The sequence below is a fragment of the Dicentrarchus labrax genome, unplaced genomic scaffold (assembly GCF_905237075.1).
Source record: "Dicentrarchus labrax unplaced genomic scaffold, dlabrax2021, whole genome shotgun sequence".
Classification (NCBI taxonomy): domain Eukaryota; kingdom Metazoa; phylum Chordata; class Actinopteri; family Moronidae; genus Dicentrarchus; species Dicentrarchus labrax.
The window spans coordinates 14,430,445-14,453,809 of record NW_026136715.1 but is presented as its reverse complement, the minus strand read 5'-3'; the positions used below and the strand labels follow the sequence as shown (position 1 = coordinate 14,453,809).

Below are 23,365 nucleotides of genomic sequence, written 5' to 3'. Positions count from 1 at the left end.
TTTGTTAGTATTTGTTGCCATGACAATACTCATAAATTAATAAAAAAAATATGCTACTCATACACGTTCAAAATTGCAATACAACAAAGAAACATGATTTTTGTGTTTTACATTATATATACTATTAATTGTTTTACTGCAATGACACGTGGTGTTAAACACGTGACGTCACGTGTCACACGATGCTACACGGAAGTATCAACCGTCTGTTGTACTGTTAATGGGTCGATGCAGTCTATTTTAACGTTGAATGGCTGATTTTTAGTAGAAACGACGGCGGTAAAGACTGTAGTATTTGAGCCAGTACAAAAAGAAGACATGGGTGTGTCAGAACTGGAGGAATCTTCTCAGCTACTGGACGAAAAGCTGCTCCGTTTCATGGACCAGCTGGAGTTACTGGAGGAGAAACGAGCCACTCTCAACTCTCTCATAGAGCAGGTAGCACAGAAAACCATGTAGAGTTTACCTATAACTTCTGTTTTTTGGATATGTTATTGTTTTTAATGTAAGGATTTAGTGGTTTCTGTAGTAGTAATCTGAATATCTTGCCTTGGTTTTGTTCTGTTGATGAGACAAAACAGGACATTTGACTGTCAGCTTGGGCTCTTGGAAATTGTAAGGGATTATTTTTCACTATCTTCTAACATTTTACAGACCAAACAATCGAGATAATTAATAACCAATGTCTAGTATACTCAATAAACATGAATGATTCTTCTTTCTTCCTCACAACCATCATTAACTCTGCCTAAAGTTATTTTTAAAATGTGTGTCCTCAGATGTGTGTGCACATCACACTCCCTATTATATGTTATATTTATGTTTGAAGCTTGTGTTTTATCCTGTGTCCTGTGAACCCACTTTAGCACCTATGTGTTATGTAAAGTTACCATTTTGTGTTCCCCACAGGGATGGTTTTCCTTGTCCAAGGCTCGATATTCCATGGGAAACAAACAAGTCTCTGCCCTTCAGTTTGCGAGCGAGATAGAGCCACTGGTCTGCGTTCATACTAGGTGAGGAACTAGACTAACCAACTTGTTGTCCAGTGGACTGTCAATTTTTGAAAGACTTTTTATAAGTTGGATTTATGTGTTACAGAATTCTTGACAGTGGTGAGGTGGATTTCTGCACAGAAAGAGTTAAACAAAAGTGTAATTATGAGGCTGGAACAGATGCAAGGTCAATAGAGGATATTGGACCTCAAGAAGAAGGTGAGCTTGCCATAGTCAATATGCTGTGTTAAAATGAATGTTGTTTACATTTACTATGAACTAATACATCTTTATTTATTACATTATGTGGTTTCATAGGTGTCAGGAGGAGAATCAAACCAAAAACGGATATCACAGAGAAAAAAGAAAGTGAAGAAGCAAGTAGTGAGAAAGCTCCTGAAGTAACTCCAGTAAGAAAATGTGACCAGAATCCTCAGCAAGATCCACTGAACTGGTTTGGGATTCTGGTGCCACAGTCTCTTAAACAAGCACAGTTGTCATTCAAGCAAGGTATGATATTACATTTCCAAAAGAGTATATACTTTGTTTTGGTTTTTATCTGTGAATACTTTAAGATATAACCGAGAATATGTCATACTTTTGATATGTATCTACATACTAGATACTGCTAAGAATAGATAGATAATTCAGCAGTTGTACACATTACATCCTATATTTAATCAATTTATCTTTCCTGATATTCTTAATGTGGCCCTGAGAGCTCATTGCAACTTAAGATAACACACACTGAAATTATAAAACATTTAACACATTTCAGAAAAATAAAACTCCAAAAATGTGAAACACCATTTTGAAAATACACATGCAGCTTAAAAAACTTTTAGAAATATACAGAAAACACAGTCAAATACAGGAACAAACCAGCCTTCTGACTACCTGTCAATAGTGTTGTAAAATAAGCTAACTGATACATGATTAAGATATTATTGCAGATATTTGCTATACACCTGGTGTTAACCTTACTAGCCTCCCAGTTCAAACAAACTGACGAAATACAAACAGTGTACGAGTTCAGCTGGGACGCAGGCTACCTTTATCACATTAAGTGATCAAGTAATGAACTCCATGAACCACAAACCATGGCAACTATTTGCATGTCTGAGTGTGTTCATTGGGTTTCAGTGTCCCCAGGAAACATTTTGTTATGTAACTCAGCTTTGTACGACTTAGTTGTGCTGTCTGTATATGGTTGTGTTTTCTCTATTGGCTTGTGTAGTCTGTTTTTGCAGCACATTTCGGTTATGCTATGTACTGTATATGTTATCAGATTAATGAAGATACTTTCTTTATTTGCAGTGGGTTGAGCTCTCAGGGCCACATTGGTTTCTTGTATTTGTTCAGCACATGGGATTTTATCTTTGTGTGTGTATATAGGTGCACATGTATACTCACAACAATAGCCATATGGATATATATAGCAATGCATAGAAACACAAATGCCATTATTTATTTATCAGCAAGAAACCCATCCTACATATGACATGACATCCTCGTCCTTCATCCTCTCTTTTTTCTGTCATATTACAGTAATAGAGCTGTCAGCTGAGATTGCAACCCTCCAGATTTCAGTGTTGAACACCAGACAGGAGCTGAAGCACGGCATGAAAGACAAACACATTCTCCAGGAGAAAGCCTCAGCAGCCCGGTCGGACAAGGTGGCAGACTAAATAACTCTTATCGAGTCAAAGCTGGAGATGACCTGAGATGAGCCCGTGGCCACAGAGAGTGACAGATTAGCGTCAGTAGATTATGTTTCAGGGCCAACTGAACTCAACAGTGATCCTCCTGGTGGAGTTTGCAGTGGAGATTACAGATGCAGCTGTTCATATTTGATTAATTGGTATCTAAATTATGTTTAATCTTGTGCCGTTTTGTCTGTCTAACTGATACATTTGTGGACTTTTTGAGATAGATGTGTTTGTGAATGGTGTCTTTGAGGCTTAATAAAGTGAATGTAGTAGACTGTATTATTTATAAATATAAACAGAACCTGTTTGAATCTTTTCAATTAATGATAAGTACCACTTTCCAATATGGCACCTATTTACAACACGTTTTTAAAGTTGCAATTAATAACTGAATTATAATTTATGAATCATAAGCCATTAATAAAAAACATTTGTAGGTTGTTTTCTTTAACTGGTGTTGATTCTTTTTATTTGGTGATAATGGAAACATAACTTTTGGCAATCCATTAATAAATGCTAAATAAGTTGTTAATAAGTATATTGTGGACCAGATCCTCTGCAGCCCTTTTCCAAAGTAAATTGTCAAACATATTGATTAGCATATCAATGATGATATGCTAAATAACAATAATGTAGGTTAAATGTTTTTTCTGCTCATATTTAGTTATTTCTGCCTGTTGATTTTATGCTCTGTTTATATTTTATGTAAAGCACTTTGTTATATTGCTTTTAAGAACTGCTGTACAACGAACTTTATTATTACTATGCTTTAATCGATAAGGGTATTTTCACAACCTGGCAACCCAAACGCTCTTCATAATGGCTTATAACCGATGAGTACCGCATTAAATTACGTATCAACCATTAATAAATCCATTAGGCTGCTTTAGAGAGTGGGACCATATTGTCCTTTAAGTAATATGTGTATTTGTGTTTTTCCTAAAAAAAAAAAAAAAAAAAAAAAAACTAATTAGATGTTAAAATAAAAAATATATTTTGAATACAGAAATCCAGCGTTAATTGCAAATCTTACTGCGAGTGTAACATCAGAGGCAAACGACCTCCTCTTAGTATAACGACCGTAATTGAAGTCATCTGACCGAGCGCCACCACCCTCAGATCGAAGCAGCTTGACTGGGGACAGCCGAACATTACCGGGAACTGTCGAAACGGGAAACGAAACTCCCGTTTATTGTGTGTACTTCCTGCTCCAATTATAATACTGTCTGTATGCCTCCATGAAACGCACCGCTCTGCCTCCTCTTCTCCACTTGCGTCCGAACGACAAATGGGAGCGCAGAAAACAACGGATGTAGCCTCTCTATCATATTATTGATGTTTCCAGACATCCGCAGCAGCCCCTTGTAGTCTCATTGTGGCCGATTTCGGACGTGCAAGCGACGCAACTCCCGCTTGGGATTAAATGTTCTTTTGTCTGCGCAACTGGCAGCAACATTTTTTGATGTGTGATCAGGGATTGGGAAGTAAACACGCCGGCCTGCGCTCATGATTAGAGGCGAGGTGAGATTGATACCTCAGACTCAGATTGTCCTTGATCGCAAGTTGATTTCACTTCGGAGCAGAGGGACTGTGGGCTCCAATGGCGTCAGTTTCGAAGGTGTCTATTCTGGATTACTTTAATATTGTGTTTGAAGGTGAAAATGGCAAAATCGAGTCCAACTGCAAGGCTTGTGGCACCAGAATCCAGGCAAAGCGGAGTGTCACGTCCAACTTCGTAACGCATCTCAAGGTAATGATTTCAAAATAAAATGTTGTGTGTCCTTTCTAATACAGAGGGAGGAAGCAGCTGCACTTATTCTCAGTTTTATCATATTTCATATGTCCCTATGGCATCTTTTTATGCTACACACTGTCAGCTATGTCAACCTGGCTGTCTGTTGCTTCTCTGCAAAGGGGGGATTTACCCATACTGTATCTTCATCCCCAAGGCAGTATGGTGTGAGGATGTACACCTAAACAGTGAATCAACTATTCCACCTGTCAACTAATAACACTGTTGTCTCTCTTCCACTCAGCGGAAACACCAGGCAATGTATGATGACTTTGTGAAGAGAAAGGATATGAAGAGAGAGGGTTACTCCTCTGGTTCCCTGCATAGTTTCGCCACCAATGGAGGGAATACCCGCTACACTATTCCCATCAGTACTGGAGGAGGAGGAGGAGGAGGAGGAGGAGGTGTTGGAGGAATGGGAAGTCTCGAGGGTGGAATAGGAGGAGGCTCTGGAGGAGGGGTGACCAAGTTTGACAGACATGACCCACGTCAGGTGTGTGTTTTATTATGTAGCAGTATGAAACACTTGTACATCTACAGTGAAGTTATAATAAAGGGCATTTATGTTTTATTTTTTTCCACTGTAGGTTCTGATCTCTGAGGCTATAGCTAAGATGATTGTTCGTGATCTGCAGCCAGTGTCCATAGTGGAAAATCAAGGTTTCAGAGAGCTGCTTCAGCTCCTGGAGCCACGTTACACCCCGGAGCACCAGCACTACATCCAGAGCCAGCTCCTCCCAGCCTACGCCTACCAGGCCCAGCTAGCAACCCGTCAGGCCCTGGCCTCAACGCACGCCCTCAGTCTCAGCCTGGATCTCTGGAGGGGCTTAACTGGAGCCACTTCGGGGTAAGGAAGTAAAAATCAATCAAAAACAACATGATTCCCACTCGGTTTGGTTCCCTCACTGATGAGTCCACTTCTATTTCTCTCTCCCTCTCTCTCTGTAGGTACCTCGGTGTCACCTGCCATTTTCTTACATCTGATTGGCAGATGCGTTCAGCTCTCCTGGCGTGTCTGCCCCTGACTGGGGGCATCTCTGGGAACCGCGTGCTTTCAGATTTTGATGAAGTATGTCACTCTCACGGCGTGTCAGGAAGAGCGTTTCGTGTTGTTGCAGACCCTCTGCTGGCAACAACAACAGTAAAGCCGTGTTGTCTTCCTGGTTTCCTGGTTTCACCTTCGTTTGCCAAAATGCAAAACGAAGATGATGATGAAGAGGTGGACAATGGTAACAGTGTGGAGGAAGGGATCAGGAATGGCCACGGTGATGGTGGAGAGGAAGGAGAATGGGAGGACTCGTGGGAGCAGGGTCTGGGTGTTTGTCGAGTGGACTGTTTTTCTCGCTCTCTTGAACAGTGTGTTAGCGAGGGGTTACGCTCCTGTCCACAGCTCTCCTCCACACTGGCTAAGGCTGCCTGTTTCTATAACTACATTACCTCTGCTGTCCCACCTGAGAAACTTACTCAGGTGTTTGATGGTCCTGGGTTGATCATGGGGGGACCAGGAAATGCCCCTCCTGCAGCAAAAGACTGGGCTGCTCAGCTTAAGGTAAGTCCCCTAAGCAGTATATAGACACATGATAAATTATTTATAACACACTGTAACGTAATTATCAGCAGATATAAGGACATTTCTAAGCATTTATTAATGTATGTCAACTATTTTCGTTATATTTTTCATGATATTGTCTATCACCAATTAAGTACAATATATTAAAACTGTTTTACATTTATTATATTGTTTTTAATCACCAGTTGCAACAGTTATGAAGGTTTCAAGGAGGAATAAGAGTGACAAATACATTGATAAACACTTAAAATTGTCCCAATATCTGCTTCCAATGAGTTGTTTTCCTGTACAGGAAACATTTGTTTGTGCTTCTGCTGTTTTTTTATCTGTATGTCAAGTTTCCCATCTGTGATAATGAAATGACTGAACTGAACAGAACTTTATGAGCCATTTATTAGTTTATTAGTATCCTTCAAAGGATACATTTTGGGGGTTAAAATAAAGCATTACCAGTATGGTTCCACAATAACATTAGTTTCAAAGCCTGATTATGTAGCTGTGCGATTTATGTTATGAGACTGAGAAATGTGAGAATTAACAGTATGTTTCCATGGTTATCAAAATGTTTATTTTTTTGTTTTGTTTTGGTGCAGGTGCTTCGGCGGCTGCTAGACTCAGTGGAGTTCCTGGAGGAGATGAGTGGTCCAGGGGAGCTGGCTCTGGGTGGGTCAGAGAGAGCCCTGCTGAGGGAGCTTACTGACACATTGGAGCCCTTCACTGAGGCCTGGGACATGGTGCACGGAGACAGACAGGCAGACATGCAGACAGACAGACACGTGTCCATCAGCCTGGCTCTGCCGTGTGTTCTGGGCCTTCGGAAGCACCTCTCTGAAACGTCAACCCCTCACTGCCCGTCTCTCCTGGTGGGCCTCAGCCAGGCATTAGAGAGTCGGCTGGCCCCTATCCTGGAGGACCCCCTCTACATCACTGCCACCACCCTGGACCCCCAGTTCAAGCTCACTTGGAGCAGCAACCCTGACTGGCACAGACAAGTTCTCATAGAGGAGTTATCCAAACATTCCACAGCCTCCAGCCCCCTAGACCCCAACACAGACTTACATCCTCAATCCCAGACCCCTCCTGCTCCAGCTCCATCGCCGGTCTCCTCACTTTCACGGCCCTGTAAGCTGTTCTCTTTCATCAAGCAGAGACCCACAACACAGGCCAAGAGCCTAGAGCAGGAGTTGGCCGTGTACCTACGAGAGGAACCCACGGACGAGGAGGCTTTGCATTACTGGCGGCGTAAAGCGATTGACTTTCCTCTGCTCGCCCAGGTGGCCAAGAGGGCGTTTACCATACCTGCCTGTGGCACTGTAGTGGCAAGCATTTTCACTACTGCCGGGCGCTGTCTGCGGCCAGAGAGAGGCCGCGTCTTACCAAAGAACCTGGAGACGCTCATCTACCTCAAAGCCAACTACAGATTATTATGGACTTAAAGCAAAGAGTCAAGCATTTCTTTTACCTAATATAGCAACTGAAGGCTTTATAGCTGCAGTAAAGTTACTTATTGGATACAAACCTCTGTTCCTTCCCAAGGGAACTGAGCTAGCAGAGCATAACATAGTCCTCATACTACACATCATTTGACATGAGATGGAATGAATTACCCACAATTTCAGAGGCAAGGCTCAGTCTCCATCCTTAAGAAGGGTTTTCCAGACTGCAGTAGGTGTGGATTGCTGTCTGTCTACCATGTAGCCTGCATACGGACTATCATACCGCATGCTATGGACTGAGGGGACTAGAAGCAGATCAATACTAAAGCATTTACTTTGACATTATTTTGCCTGATCAGGGTCTTCAGACAACCACAAGACCACAACGCCCTCAAACTCTATCCTCCCAACCCCCAAAGACAGCTTGTGTCTGCATCAGCCAACACTTACATAGCAACAATAACCAAATGGTCAATTATTGCATACTGTAGCAAATGATTTATTTCACTGATATACAATAACCCTAGAGATTGTGACTAATTCATTTGATGTTGTTTTTAAAAGGAAGGCATCGGCTGCTAAACAATATGTCAGTGCATCATCCACTTATTCTTTTTTCTCTCTGTATGTATGCCTCATCACTGGGACATCATAATAAATGAGTTTCACTTCCAAACGCAGAGGTGTGTGCAGTTTGCAGATGTGAGTGCATTCATGTTGCACACCTTTTTTTTTTTTTTTTTGCCAATGTAGAAAAGCTGAAATCATTTTTTTCTATCTAATTTTTTGACCCTAATTCTTTTATATTTTCTTCTGCAGGTCCTTTATAAATCCACATGTGCTCTTTCAGAGTGGAGGTCAATTCCATTTCATTTTCTTTATCAGCACTTTTTCTTTTTACTTTTTCAATTTCATGTCCAATTCTACTTCTGAACTTTTAGGAATTGAAATGGGTTTGACCCTTCTTTTGCCCCAGAAAACGAGTAGAGAATGAGTGAATGTGGCACAACAGAGGCTCTTTCTTTTGTCTGACCTCACTGAAGTATTTTGAAACCACTTTGCAGGGCATCACTTTGAAGCATAAACTGTGAATGTTGCAGTGTGTGTTTGCCTTTATTCAGGGACTCTGTGGCTGGGCCAGTGGGGAGGCAGGGTAATTGCATGTAATTCCATTACAGTTAAATTTGAGTCAGCAGGAAGGCAGCAGCCACATCCTACACGGTCCTTTTGTTTCATAGCCAACCAGGCTCGCAACCTTATTACTAAAGTACTTAAAACTAAATGGCAGGAAACTATATGTAGCTACCATACTCTTGTTCTCTAATGCTGCATCAGTAGGCGTACCTGCTTCAATGCACTGATAAATGTTTTGTGATTAATGGGGAACGTGAGACAACAGCGTCAACCAGTTTGAGGAGGACTAACTGTGAAAGAATTGAAATAGATGTGATTAATGTCACAGAGATTACATCTCTTTTTCACCAACTGCAAACCAACTCCGTCTCAGCGTTTCTGTTTTTGTTATTCTTGAAAACCACTTTAGAGGAATTGTGTTAATCTGTGTGAGATACAGAGATTTCCCTCATAGATCATAATTATCAAAGATTGCTGTGATCTTAATGATTATCACCCCAGGATGTCTCTGTGGATTTAGATGTGTTGCTAGATATCCGTGTGGATATGTCAGTGTGTTAATCTATGAAAAGTGTGTTTTTGCCCATCCCCATGGGGTGTGTTGTTGTTCATGGGTGTATGTGGAGCAGCTTGAAGCATCCCACCCCCCCCCCTCTCCCTCCTGCCCCCGGCTGTGACAGCTCATCCATATGAGTTAGACGAACAGGCTGGGCTGCGGTCCTATTGGTAATTGCCTCTGAAATGAATTACTTGGCAGAGAGTGAGACTGAGGGAGGGGAGGAAATTGTAATTGAACTGCCCCCTCCCTCCCTCCCTCCCTCCCACCCTCTCCCTTATGCCTCAAGTTATTACATCTGCAGTGCAGAAAGCCATTTTCTGTCTGCACATAGACACACATAAGCAGAAAAATACACACACTCTTATAAAACCAATTTTTCCCCTCCCCCATGCAATGGCCTCAGCTGAGGGCCATATTGATGCAGGGTGATTTCATAGATTGATTGTTCACGGGCACATGCACACTAGGCCACACTTCACTCCTGCACTCTTATCTATAGCACAGAAACAAATACTCTCTTAGACAGTGTTGTGTGTGTATCTTCCCCTATTTGGGGTGCCCTTAAGCTGGCCTTGGCGTTTTGCTAAGGCCTATTGGGCTGCAGGACTTTGGAGTTGGCACAAACAAACGTGGTGTTTAGTATCAAGAAAGCCCTGGTTACCCCATACACACAGACACACACACACAGTCAAGCATCGTTATTAATAACCTGCCTGTTGCTGGCCTGTTGACAGTTAAAGCCTGATGGATTAAAGAGATAACTCTTGTTGTGTGTTGAGGTTATACATTTATACACAGAATAATATAGTTTCCTTTCTTAATTTGGCAACTGTATGAAGTGTGTAAGAGATATAAGTCGAGTCATGCCCTCCTTTCTTCGAGCAACACATGGACACTCACTCTTGTGTTGTCCTTTCGCCTTTTAACTGCCAGGGCATGGGGGGAGGCATGACTTGCACATGTTGTGACTCCAACTATAGCACACAATAGGCTCTATTTCTGTAAATGCACTAGGGTTATCACTCCACTTAGACTGACATCCCCCTCTCCCTCCCTCTCGTTATCTACCACTCTCAACCACTTACACAAAATCATGGCCGACAGAAACAGCCGGGTGAGTGTTAAGAAGAAAGAGAAGAAGGTGGAAAACAAAACAAATGATGAGAAGGACAAAGAAAAGGAGAAGGGGAAGGAGAAGGTTGTGAAAAAGCCTGAAAAACTTGTGAAAAAGCCAGAGAAGACCCCAGAGCCACCCAAGACGGATGAAGAGAAGAGGAATGGGGAAAGTGGAGAGGCAACAGGAGCGGAGGCCAATAACAGTGAAGAAAATGGAGAGTTCCAGCCCATAGAACTGCCACCATTTGAGATTGTCACAGGGTAGGTACACTTTAATATATACACCACAAGAGTTAGAGTCAGTATGTTATCCTTGCAGACCTGTTTAGCTCTTTAACACTTTCGTTTTTTGATTATTTTGTAGTTGAAGTAGTTTTTCATGTCTTTCTCTAAATCAAATTGTTATCAATGCATGTTCTATAGTTTAGTTAGATATCAGTGAGGAAGGATACTAATGACTCACACCTGCCATCCTTACTAACCCAGCAGTAAGAATAGGGATGAGTCACAGAGCCGACACAGATGCCGGTCCCTGCTATATCACTCCAGCAAGCATCTGTTCCCCAGTCTCTGTCCTTTGTGTATTTTGACATTAAAGCTATAAAAGATCTATTTGTGTAATACTTCTGGCTATTCACATACAATATAACAAAGGATTGATATAGAAAGACAGGAGGGGTATGTGTTTTGTTCAGTGGCTGAATCGTGAAGAGATCATCCACAGATTGTGGGAAGCCAAAAATATTTATAGAAACATCAGTTTACTCAGTGGTAGCCTCATTAATATTCTATTCATGGTGTCACCATAGTCTATACTGAAGACTCGCTATCATTACTCTTTTACTGTCTTGGATGGTTGACAAATGCATCACCAAATGAGTGACTCATGCTCTCAGTGTTAGTGTCACCTGGTTTGGCATTTCCAACTACTCTGCCATACACCACCATTAAATGTGACACATTATTCTGAAAGCACTGCTGATAGATGCATCCTGTTGATTGTGGTTTTCTCTTTCATACTAATCTAACCTTCATGCACTAAAAAGCCCCAATGACGATGACATTCAGCGTTGTCCAACCGAATAGTGCTTTGGCATTCACTGAAAGAAAAGAGGCAACTTAATATCAGATTTATGGAAACTCACACTTTCAATCTCCACCAGGGAACAGATGAGCCCGTTCTACTTCAAGTTTCAGTTCAGGAATGTGGAATACTCATCAGGGAGGAACAAGACCCTACTGTGCTTCAGAGTGGATACACCAGGAGGCAGCACAGAGCCTCTGAAAGGTTATATGGAGGATGAACATGCCACAGCTCATGCTGAAGAGGCCTTCTTTCAACAGGTAATGAACACTCACACTTTTCATACCGACTTATTATACTACACATATGTGAACCCCAGTAGAGGTCTGATTCCTGTTAGTTTGCAACCATTATCTCTTGTGATAATGTAATTAATAGTGTTTTCTCCTTTAGGCCTCCATAAATCCCTACTCTTTCCTTTCCAGGTGCTCCCTAACGCTTCCCAAGAGTATGAAGTCACATGGTATGTATCATCCAGTCCCTGTGTGTCCTGTGCAGCCAAGTTGGCCAACATCCTCCAGCAGCGCAAAAAGCTCCGTCTCTGCATATTCTGTTCTCGTCTCTTTGAGTGGGAGCAGCCAGAGATAGTAGAAGGACTCCGGGCTCTGGTGAGTGCCGGCTGCAAACTGCGGATGATGAAGCCATGTGACTTCCTACATGTCTGGGAAACGTATGTGGAGAAGGAGGACCAGAGCTTTACACCCTGGGAAGATTGTCAGGAAAACTACGACTACTATATGGAAAAACTGGCTGATATCCTCAAGTAGATGTGTCAGTAAGTATTGTGTATGTTGCTGTGAGCCTACATGCTTCTTTTGGGTCAAAAATATTTTAAATTTAAGGTTTGTCTGGATAATGATTGTCTTTTGTCCCATCTTGTTACAGGTGCACATGATGAACATGATCTCCCTACTGAAAGAACCACAAATCGGCCTTCTTGTGAAAATCCCACTGGTTGAACGTGTGTTTTCTTGCAGTCACATCTGATGGTGCAGATCATTATTAGTTTGAATGAACACTTGTGGCAAAGTTTTGTATTTTTTATTTTCATAATTTCATAGGGTAAGGTTTAAAACAAATATTTGAATGGCATTTCTGTAGCTGCACTGTAGATAAATATGCAATATCCAACTGGTCACTAAGCTTTGGAGAACTTGTATCTACTGACATCTGGTGGTTGTTCTAAGAATTGAAAAACTATCCTACAGATCATCACAAAGGCTATGTACAGTGCATACAATAATTGAAAACTAAAAATACACATATATGTACAATACAACAATATACGATTGATGCCTATCACATAAATAATGTTTCATATTTTAACAGTACGTTTAACAGTCAATTAATCGATACAGTAATATGAATTGAAATATTTACAGTTCTCAACAGTATTGTGCTGTGCCAAACAAATCTGCACACATTTGTAACACAGTATAATATCTCATCAAATATTCTAAATTTGGTACAGACAATCCTAATGATCCTCAGCTGTACTTTAAGACTGATGCAAACATCAGTCTGACCATATTGAGCTGAGACAAGATGAGTCTTAGATGTCTTATCATGGTCACTGTATAAAGTTTCACCTTTCTCTTTGGCCAATCTTTACATTTTTTTGCCTGAAACTAATCCACTGCTTCGGTGACTCATTGTTTAAAGGAAACCAGCCCACCGTTGTTTTCTGTTGCATCTTGGCTCTCAGTTGTAACAGCTAGAAAGGTGTAATGGGCAACATGTGGAAACTTGCATTAGAACTACATTATCAGCTATAAATAAATTGGCACAGGATCTATCATCACAGAGGAAAAATGGTAGATTTGAAGAGTGCATTTGTAATATAACTTTATTACCTTGGTCTTCCTCCGATGTTATTGGTAATGGTGTCGTTTCACTGCAAATCGCGCCATTCTCATCCTCTTCTGCAGGTCAGATTGTTTTTTTAAAAAGCAACCAGAAAAGACACTTGAACATACTTGCATAGTAATATAGTTTTTGTGTCATCTTCTTTACTTATCTACAGGTTCTTTACCTTTAGATGGAGCATTCAGTGCTGCGTCAGTGATGTACTGAACCAGTGGAAAGGGTGCATCTGGAGGCGGGAGGAAGGAACTTTTAACAAAAGAGCACCAACGGCTAGAGGCAAACTATGAAAGTCAGGCTCAGTCTTGAAAGTGGCAGTAGATAGTTTCACATATGGTGATTTCAAAATAGCTCAGAAATGAATCACTGGTGGGGCTGTATCTGCAGCATATGAGGAAATGGCAACCAAAACCACAAACCATGAGGGGCGGTGTCAACATACCATCACTGCCCTTTAGCTGAGACATGTTGAGAAACAGGTCTGCCTCTTCTGGTTTATATTCATCTTGAGCTACATAAAAAGAAAAGATATTAGGTAACCTCATTTTGGTTTTGGTTTATTGAGAGTAAGTACATCCTCGGAAATCCCAACACAACATTGACACATTATTATCTTTTAAACTGATACGGTGAACTTGTTAGCAAACTGTCAATAATTTACACATCCAGTAGCTATTAAGCAACATAATCATTCATTTGAGTTTGTGGTCACCTGATGAATGTAAACTCCAATATTCACTGTCTTTTAGCTCTCCTTCTGGTCGCTACCAACTCTTGAGGGAAATATCTGATTCTTAAGCAGCTTAATGTTCCAGCATGTTCACCAGCCAGTCACTCATTGTGTCTGTCTCCTGTTTGGTGCTGAGCATGTAGTGTATACTGAAGTTTTAGAGCTTTTCCATTAAAAAAGCTTTCCGCGGTGGACGAAATGACTCGTTGACAGAGATGAGAGTCAACCAAAACAGTAATGGCCATAAAGCAGAGGGGAGCTGCAGATTCAGGTGCCAATTCTCCGTAAGTTCATCAGTACGTGTGACCACATTGTCATTCATACATTGTTACTATAACAATATTGATTATAACTGTTTTAATAATATTGATTTTTAGAATCCATGCACTTGAAAAGTAAAAAAACAAAACAAAACCTGGTTTGCGGATGACTCTGAGGATGATGCATCCAAGGAAGACGGCAATGATGCCAAAAAAGATACAGCCAGAGATGGAAAGAAGCACCCTCCTTTTCAAAACTACACATTCAAAATAAAAACAGAGAATGAAAGTGAGACAGAATATCTGCAGGGTAAAAACTCAAGTTCCAGTGCTCAGTTATGGTATACTCACGAAGGTTCTTGGTCGTGAAATGATCACTCTTTTTTGAATATGATGGTCTCCCGGTGCGAATGCCCTGGCAGGTGTACAGACTCTGCTCAGGGTCATTCTGGGGTGTGACTGTATGTCTCTCAGAGTGCGGGCGATCGATGGCTTTGTCCTCTTTAAACCTGTTCAATTTTTGCATGTTGGAATTTTCAGAAAGGTGAGAATCCACACAGTACACATGAATAGATTTAGAAAACTTTATTCTTTAGCAATAACTGGTGTTGTTGATGTGTATTACCATGTGTAGTTCCACATGTTCTCCTGGTTTTCCTCCACCCCGCATTTGAGCACCAAGCTGTCAGTGGAGAAGACCTCAGACCAGCCAGTTAACAGGATTATATCAGCCTTTGGGCGCTCTGTAGAAACACCATCAAAACTGTAATAAACACATTCAACACATGCACATACAGAAAACTGAAGTGAACGAAAACTTACCTTTAATGTCTAGACTTATAGTCTGACTCGGGTCTGACTGAAAGTCTCCCCTTTTAGTTTTGCATTTATATGATCCGGTGTGTGTTGTCAGAACAGAAGGGATGGTATGATTGTTTTGAGATTCGGTGAGTTGACTGCCATCTTTGTACCACAGGTACTCCCATCCAGAAGAGACATTAATGTGACAGCTAAACGAAGCTGAATCTCCAGTGTGCATCACTCTGTGATTGGGATTTTGCACCAGTATGACTCTGGGTTTTTCATCTGAGGGGTAATAATAATATAAGTGCTGTTAGTATGAAAGCAATGTATATCACACTGTAGAGCCCATAGTACAGAGAAGCTGGCCTTATGCATGCTTTAAATAGTTATTGTGACATGCTGAAACTACTACTTTCTACATTACTAGTTTTGGAAAATATATTTATTTGTTTCTTTCTGATAATTAGATGAGACGATCAATGCCACTCTCTTATTTGTCCGGCAAATGGTAAAGGTCTAGTGTGGAACATTTAGGAAGATCTACTGGCAGAAATGGAATATAATATTTATAGGTATGTTTTCATTTGTGTATAATCCCCTGAAAGTAAGAATCATTGTGTTTATGGATACAAGTCTCTCCCTTGTGCTTGGAAAAGGAGGGTAAAGTGAGTGAGTTACAGTCTGCAACTACATCGCTAGATGCCACTAAATCCTGCACACTAAAGACTGGAAGTAGAGGGAAACAGCTAGTCTGGCGCTGACCAAGGTAAAAAAAAACACCACCACCACCTTATATCTTATTTGTTTTATCTGTACCAAAATGTAAGTGTCAGAACAATAATTTATAGTTCAAAAAGAGGTTATGTGCTGCTTAAGTCCTGTGAGGTTACAAGGCTACCAGCTGCTAACTGTTTCCCCCTGTCTACAGTTTTGATGCTAAGCTATGCTAACCGTATCCTAGTTGTAGCATCATACTGAACAGGACAGATATGAGAGTGGTATTGCTCTTCTAATCTAAACTCTTTGCAAGAAAGTGAATAAGCGTATTTGCCAAAGCGTCTATTCCTTTAAATGTTTTTGCTTAGAAAACCCACCAACCACCAAGAGTCAAAATAAAACAATTGATTTGAAAAAAAAAATATGTTTCTAAAGAACTGTGCAAAAAAGGATGAAAAAAATCTCACCGTAAACGGAAAGTGTTAGTTCAGAACTGAAGCTGCTGTTGACGGGCCTGCTTTTGAATTTTCCTGAGCATTTGTATTGTCCACGATGTGAGACTGAAGCAGAGTGGATGGAAAGAGTAGTTTTATCCGAGTCAAAAGATATACCATTTTCAGGCAGGACAATCTGTTCATCTTTGCACCATGTATATGTCCAGTCAGAACTGCCGTCCATCTCACAGCTCAGCTTCACACTTTCAGAAGGGAACACATCCAACCATTTTGTAGCTTGCTTCAAAGTTGGAACGGGAATTTCTAAAAAAGAACTGACACATTAGCCCCTTTCAAATATCCTTAGACATATACGTATTTGATTTTTAACATAAAATTATACATATAAAATACATTAAATCCGTAATCACAGATAGAGGCCCACATTATTTATATTATTATTATTATTTTATAAGTAACTTTCTGTGGCTCACCAATTACGTGCAAGATCTGTTCATCACTGTGTGTTGTATTGTACATTGTTTTGCTTCTTCTTGTAGCCATGCACTTATAAGTCCCGCTGTTTGATAATTTGGCATCAGGGATGTTATAACTACTGCTGCTGATAGAGAGAGCTTCTCCATCTTTGTACCAGCAATACTCCCAACCACGCGAGAGTTTAACTTTACATTCAAAGGACACTGACTCTCCAGTGTACACCTTGTTAACATTTGGCTGTTGAGTAATCGAAGGCTTTGGCTTGTTCTCTAAAAACACAAAGAGGAAATGAATCTGTGTTTATTTTGTGATATCAACAGTTACATGTTGCTACATTGTTCATTAAAACATTTGACCAGGATCATTAGTGACCAGAGATGCACTGTGGAAACTGCAAAACTCATTCAACAACCTGCACACAACAAATAAATGTTTAGAGTAAATCAACAGACACTTACTTTCAACTTGAAGGCGTATATCCTGACTAGAGGCAGTGAATGAGCCTCTTTTTGCTTGGCATGTATATGAACCCTGGTTTGTTGTTTTAACAGAGCTGACCATATAGTCGTTTCTATTTTCTCCAGCTGGATTGCTCAGTTGACTGCCATCTTTGTACCACGAGTACTCCCATCCAGTGGAGATGTTAATATGACAGCTAAAGTTGACTGACTCTTCAGGGAACATCACCTGGTAGTCTGGATCCTGCACCAGTATGACACTGGGTTGCTTCTCTGAGGGTCAGTAAACATGTAATTGTCATCAGGGTGTTAAATTACACTGCATCCAATGAAAAACCAGATCTGCCTTAAACAGATACTTAGCCCACCCAACCCAATGCCCTAATACTTAAAATTAAGAAATACATTTAGAGAGTGTTTTAATTTTTATGTAGATTTTAAAAAAAACAACAACAACTCACCATATACTCTGAGATTACGTGCAGAACTAGATTTGCTGTTGACAGACCTGTCCTTCCCTCGCCCCATGCAGGTATATTGTCCTGCATCTGCAGTTGAAGCAGAGCTGATGGAAAGAGTAGCTCTATTCGACTCAACCAGTTCCTGTCCGTCTTTGTACCATGTATAAATCCAGTCCAACCCGTCAATAATCTTGCAGCTAAACTTTACAATCTCACTGGGGAACACATCCAACCACGGTGTTTCTTGTGTCAAAACAGGAACTGGAATTTCTACGGAGAAAAAGACACATCAGCCCCTTTTCTTACCTTTTTACCATACAGTATAAAGCATTAGAAAGTTAATTATATATAATACACAACATCTGATCTAAACACAAGCAAGCTTACATAAAAGAGGACAACGTCAAAAAAAATATTGGGTGTTGAGCTAAATCAGGAGCTTTATAGTGTCAAATCTACTGAAATGCTGGATAAAAAATGTAAATGTAGATCCTCATTGAATTTGTCTTTTGGATAACAAATCTGTTTTTGCTTAACTAATTTCTAACCTTAATGGCTACAACAAGTAAATACCACCAGAGATATAAGAACACAAGGTCAGCCAACCTAAGGTACAATGATGATAATATCAACTCAAACCAGAGAGGAAAAAAAAAGAAAGAAAAAAAACACTGACTTAATCAAGTATTAACATGAAATAATGAATTAACAAAAATAACGGTAAGAACTGTAATATGAAATTGTAGGTTAGAGTCTTTTCCTCTGAACATGGAAAACAAGTTTAAAATGAGTAATTCTGACTTTTTGCCTCCCTACAATAAGGGCTATGCCACTGCTACATACAGTATATATACACACTTCTGAGCCATCCCTCCCTGCGCTATGCTACACCACAACATCCTGTTTCATCAGAAAATACATAAAATAACGGAAGCCAGATGCTCCCAAAACGCTGTTTCACTCAATTCAAGAACAGCCAGAAGGTTTTTAAAGCCTTCAGTGTCACGTAGTTACAACTTCCCTTGTATATAATACATGATCAGAATTATACATATTCACAACAAACAATTGTAGATTTTATTACTGTAAACACAATGCTTAAATAATATTACTTTGTTCTTTCTACCTACCACGAACAACTTGTGGTATTTCATCACTGATGTCTGTTGATGTTACTTCGCCTCTGGTGGCCATGCACGAGTATTTCCCCCCATTTGAAAGACCAAGAGGGATGCTGAGGGTTTTGTCTGTTTTAGTGAGATCTTTTCCGTCTTTGTACCACTGATAATTCCAACCCGTGGACACATCAACATTACAAGTGAATATCACTGTTTCTCCAACAAACATCTCGTTAAAACCAGGGACCTTGCTCAAGGTTGGTTTTGGTAGGTTTTCTAAAACAGAAAAGAAGTTCACACCATATTACAGCTACACCCAAAACATGAGACACAGTTATATGTAATAACTGACCACTTAAAGGTGCGGTCAGTTATATGTAATAACTGATTACTTAAAGGTGTGGTCAGTCCTGCTGGCAAAACATTCAGTACTTCGGCCTCGATTTGAATTATTGTAAATGGGAAAGCCATGCAACACAACAAGTGGTGTTCATGCTCCCAGGTCATCTAATTGGCAACCCGAGGTTTTGGGAATTCAACTCAACAGTCTTTCTCCAGAATGACTGACCCCATCTTTAATGAAGTTGGATATTAACTTTAAGAAGTAACAGTTGTTTGACATTTTCAGCTTAGCTTAGCTTAGTTTAGCTTAGCACACAGACTGAAAACAGTGGGGAAACCTTGGATGTATAATAAGAGCTTTAAATACATCCACGGGGCAAACAGCTAGCCTGGCTCTGTGCCAACGTAACAGAATCATACAACCCACCTGGAAACCTCATTGTGACGACAACAAACCATCGCTCAAAGTAGAAAAACAAATTAACATCCCCTCCTGTGTCATTTTTATACTTTGGTTATTGTATGACTTAAACAAACAAGATTTAAAGTGTTAATTAGTAGTAGGCAAATTCTGTTACATTTAGGTCAGAGCAAGGCTAGCTTTTCCCTCCTATTTCCATTTCTAAAGGTAAATTTGCTTGTTCCCAATAATTTTAAATTACTTCTTTAAGATAGCTGGGTTAATATATTGTTTATGTAATCATATCCAGAGGCATGAATGCTCACCATAAACGTTGATATTGATTTTGTCGCTGAATCCAGAGCTTATTTTCCTGGAATGGTGGTCAGCTTTGCAGGCATAATCTCCTTGATAGTCCTGAGTGATCGAGGTGATGTTGAGTGAAAGTCCCTCTGGATCCAGGCTCACGTCAAAGTCCTTCGGTAGCTGCATCTGATTGTAGTACCAGGTGGGCTTCCAGTCAGGGCTGTCCACTTCACACAAGAACTCCACTGTCTCATTTTCAAACACATTCGTCCAGGGAGACAGCAGCTTTAGGGAAGGTTTAGGTGGGTCTGAAAATATACAATACAAAGAAGTCTTAAAATCTTGATAGACATTTAAGATAAACCCCAATTAAAATAACTTAAAGAAAATAAACTTCCTCTTTCACAGATAAAAGTACTATAGATAGTGATGTGCACAAAGGCTAACTTATGTAGACAGGAAAGAAGCGGTCATACTGTCTGAAGTGCGGTTTGACTTAGTTGAAGTGATGACACTGTTCATTAAGCTTACCAGAGACCTTCAGAGTTGTTATTTCACTGTCCTCTGTGTAGAATGGGTCTTTGCCTCTCTTGGCTTTACAGTAATACTGTCCACTCTTTGAATAATCTACAGAAATGGTATGGTCACTACCAGATACTTCAATTTTGCTTCCATTATGGTACCACAGATATTCCCATCCAGTGGACAAAACATTCCCGCATGTGAAGGTGACAGACTCTCCGGGAAACATCTTGTCATGGTTTGGATTTTGGCTTACAACGGGCTTGGGCTTGTTTGCTAATCAGAAAGAAGAAGAAAAAAGATAACAATTCAGTTACTGATCATATTCTGACTAAACGTTCAGCAGAAATATGGTTGAGGGAACATAATGAAACTTACCAGAAACTTTGAGTTCATGTGAGTTACTAACTGCAGAGGAAACGCCTTTTGTTTTGTGATGACCTTTACAGGAATAACTTCCAGAATGTATTTCTGCTGCAGTAATTGTAAGCACTGATCCCTCTGCAGACACATTTGAATCTAATTGGACTTCAGTACCATTTCTGAACCAGGTGAAGGTCCAGTCAGAGCTGCCAGTGATACTACAACTGAACTTTACTTTCTCAGAAGGGAACACATCCAACCAGGTTGACTGTAGCTCCAGAGTCGGTGTAGGAGGCTCTGGAAGTTTAAATAAAAATAATTATTGATTAGATTCTTATAATACCAAAAAATAATATACTGAAATAGTCGTGCACATTTAGGTCCAGTGGCATTAGGGCGATTACTGTGAAAGTTAAAAAAATCTGCTTGTCTTGATTAAATTTTTAGTGCAGGTAAGAGTGAACCACACAAGGCTTCAAAATTAATCAAATGTTATTGAATTGATTTTGAACTTAGTTAAAATGATGAATAAGAAGGAGAATCCATTTTGAAATAGTGGTGAAGTAATATTTGAGTAATGTATTTTTTCAACAGCAGTTTCATTTTGCAAATTGGAACAGGCTTTATTCTAAAAGGCAGAGAGACAAATTGCGGTGGCGATGTCATCTATATAAACCAGTACAAATGTGACAACACCCATGGTGACTTCACAGGTGACATTTGCTGATTCACACTGTCAAAGACATATCATTCGAATATCATTTTGTTTAGGTCTGCATTCACTTTGCGTCTGTGGATTTTAACATCAATGCCAAAGTACATATTGATTTTGAAAATGTAATGAACATGCATGATCATCACCTAATCTTTTAGGTATATGGTTTTACAGCAGAAGTTAAATTAAACAATCCAAATCTCACCATAGGTAGTTGTAAATACCACTGGCAGAACAGTGGTTGGAATGACGGAGTTGAACACGGCGGTGACTGGTGGATGAGAGGAGAGCAGAATTTAGATCAGAACAGCCAGCATTTGTGCTCTACATACAGCAGCAGCAGTAATAATAATAAATAATGAACTTTGAGCAGCAACAAAAAACACATTAATTTAATAATTTCAGGCAAAAGTGCCAAATGCGCACTGGTTCCAGTTTCTTAAATGTGTGTCAAATTTGTTGCTTGTCTTTGTCGTATATGACAGCAAAATGAATAACGTTAGGTGTTGGTTGAATAAAACAAGCTATCTAAATTCATATCTCCCTGAGCTGTGTGAACAGGAAATTTTAACTTTTTTTCTGACATTTCATAGACGAAAACAGTCAATCAAAAGTATAAGTAGTTGCAGCCCTGGATGAACTGATCAGGTCATGTTTGAAACCACCATACAAGGAATTTGAAACCCAATTAAATTAAACTGATCACACTCAACAAATCGCATAATTTCAATAGAGCTGACACAGGGATTGAAAGGTCTGCAGAGAGGTCACTACAGAGAGTGACAGAAGGGGTGGACTAAATAACAGGAACAACTGACAATAAAATGTAGTTCAATACAACACAAAGAGCTGAAACCAGAGCTGAAACACCTGTGCTCCAAAAAATTAACATTATAACGCATGACTGGACTATATTATCAGGTGTTATTATTATTTATCAACCACTCGTACTACTGGAGGACACAAGAACAAGGACATTACAGTTTAGAAAACCTAAAAAACATAAAAGAACTGCAGAACAGCGAAATAAGAACTTGCACTAGAAGGCGTCAAATTTGGCAGGAACTGTCAGACTCATGACTACAAAGTACTTCATGTTCCTCATGTTAACTTTTCTCATGATCTACTTCCTAAGCATTATTTTTATCTGCTTCTGAGTTAGTACAGGCTATCAAAATCATTAATTCCAGGTAATTTAGTTTCCAATCACAGAGGTTAATCTCACAAGTTAGTATTTAACAATTTAGTTTAACTAAAGGCCTTTAGTGTAACTAAACTGTTGTTGTTTTTTTAAACTGCTTTTTTAAAATCTGTGCAATGTGCATAAAATACTGATGTTTTGTCAGTATTTTAAACGTTTTTCTTACCATCTTCATCACCCTGAGCTGCACAAACAGCAATGAAATCTGTCAAATTACAATAAGATAAATGTTAGGTGAGAAACACATTCAAATGTACGTGAAAATATTCTTTGTACATTATATAAGTCAAAAAAAATGAGTGCAATTGCTCAAAAAACTTACATATGACACTGAAGACCTTGATGAGCCACATTTTCTATTGAGCGGCACATGTAGAGGCTGTGCTGCGGAGTTGAGTCATCTGTTGTTCAGTGAAGTTCAGCAAAGGAAATAGGCTGCACAATGTAAGGGCGTGTGTGACATGTTCATTTCTAAACTCACCTCAGGCAGCAGCTTTCCTGTCTTTCGGCTTTTTTTTGTTAAGCTACAGGAAATGTGTTGGTCAACCGCGCTCAGATGTTTGTGCCTTCAGCATGAATTTGAATTGCTGATTTGTGCTGAAAAGTGATAGAAGGCTTAGGGAATTGAAACAACATGGTAGAATGTGAATATGTTGACAAGAACAAACAAATATTGTGTCTACTGTGTACTGTGCATGCAAGAAGAAGAGGTTTTTGTATATCTGAAAGTTTCCCTTCCAATTTGGACAATTTAAAGTGGTTCAGTGTTCACTTAAATCCC

The 23,365-nt window shown here is 39.9% G+C and overlaps 4 protein-coding genes across 7 annotated transcripts; 3 read left to right on the top strand and 1 right to left on the bottom strand.

The window, feature by feature from the left end:
* Window positions 1-164: 164 nt before the first annotated feature.
* ccdc115 (coiled-coil domain containing 115) lies at window positions 165-3,152 on the top strand. 2 transcript variants are annotated; one of them, XM_051425398.1, is made up of 5 exons: window positions 165-438; window positions 910-1,013; window positions 1,099-1,211; window positions 1,311-1,502; window positions 2,541-3,152. In XM_051425398.1, exons 1-5 carry the CDS (start codon window positions 319-321, stop codon window positions 2,678-2,680), a joined length of 669 nt encoding a protein of 222 aa, XP_051281358.1. In that variant the 5' UTR covers window positions 165-318; the 3' UTR covers window positions 2,681-3,152. The 2 variants fall into 2 exon arrangements, with proteins under 2 accessions (XP_051281358.1, XP_051281359.1); XM_051425399.1 differs by lacking the exon at window positions 165-438 and adding an exon at window positions 479-615.
* A 130-nt stretch (window positions 3,153-3,282) lies between these two features.
* On the top strand, window positions 3,283-8,175 carry si:dkey-109j17.5 (zinc finger BED domain-containing protein 4). The gene is made up of 5 exons (XM_051425395.1): window positions 3,283-4,451; window positions 4,738-4,986; window positions 5,081-5,340; window positions 5,442-6,042; window positions 6,657-8,175. The coding sequence occupies exons 1-5, from the start codon at window positions 4,302-4,304 to the stop codon at window positions 7,497-7,499; spliced, it is 2,103 nt and encodes a 700-aa protein (XP_051281355.1). The 5' UTR covers window positions 3,283-4,301; the 3' UTR covers window positions 7,500-8,175.
* Window positions 8,176-10,090: 1,915 nt separating this feature from the next.
* On the top strand, window positions 10,091-12,530 carry apobec2b (apolipoprotein B mRNA editing enzyme, catalytic polypeptide-like 2b). 3 transcript variants are annotated; one of them, XM_051424993.1, is made up of 4 exons: window positions 10,091-10,569; window positions 11,472-11,652; window positions 11,818-12,178; window positions 12,278-12,530. In XM_051424993.1, exons 1-3 carry the CDS (start codon window positions 10,286-10,288, stop codon window positions 12,157-12,159), a joined length of 807 nt encoding a protein of 268 aa, XP_051280953.1. In that variant the 5' UTR covers window positions 10,091-10,285; the 3' UTR covers window positions 12,160-12,178; window positions 12,278-12,530. The 3 variants fall into 3 exon arrangements, with proteins under 3 accessions (XP_051280953.1, XP_051280954.1, XP_051280952.1); XM_051424994.1 differs by having other exon boundaries at window positions 10,092-10,569; window positions 11,818-12,163; XM_051424992.1 differs by having other exon boundaries at window positions 10,096-10,569; window positions 11,818-12,167.
* Window positions 12,419-23,066, bottom strand: LOC127377264 (titin). Its single transcript, XM_051424985.1, has 19 exons — window positions 22,907-23,066; window positions 22,751-22,789; window positions 21,589-21,654; window positions 20,684-20,965; window positions 20,315-20,581; window positions 19,804-20,091; window positions 18,748-19,011; window positions 17,618-17,887; window positions 17,157-17,429; window positions 16,695-16,967; window positions 16,234-16,524; window positions 15,068-15,331; window positions 14,871-14,988; window positions 14,597-14,754; window positions 14,401-14,502; window positions 13,698-13,766; window positions 13,425-13,484; window positions 13,246-13,314; window positions 12,419-13,106 (listed from the first exon to the last, which is right to left on the bottom strand). Exons 1-19 carry the CDS (start codon window positions 22,935-22,937, stop codon window positions 13,042-13,044), a joined length of 3,249 nt encoding a protein of 1,082 aa, XP_051280945.1. The 5' UTR covers window positions 22,938-23,066; the 3' UTR covers window positions 12,419-13,041.
* Between the last annotated feature and the right edge of the window lie 299 nt (window positions 23,067-23,365).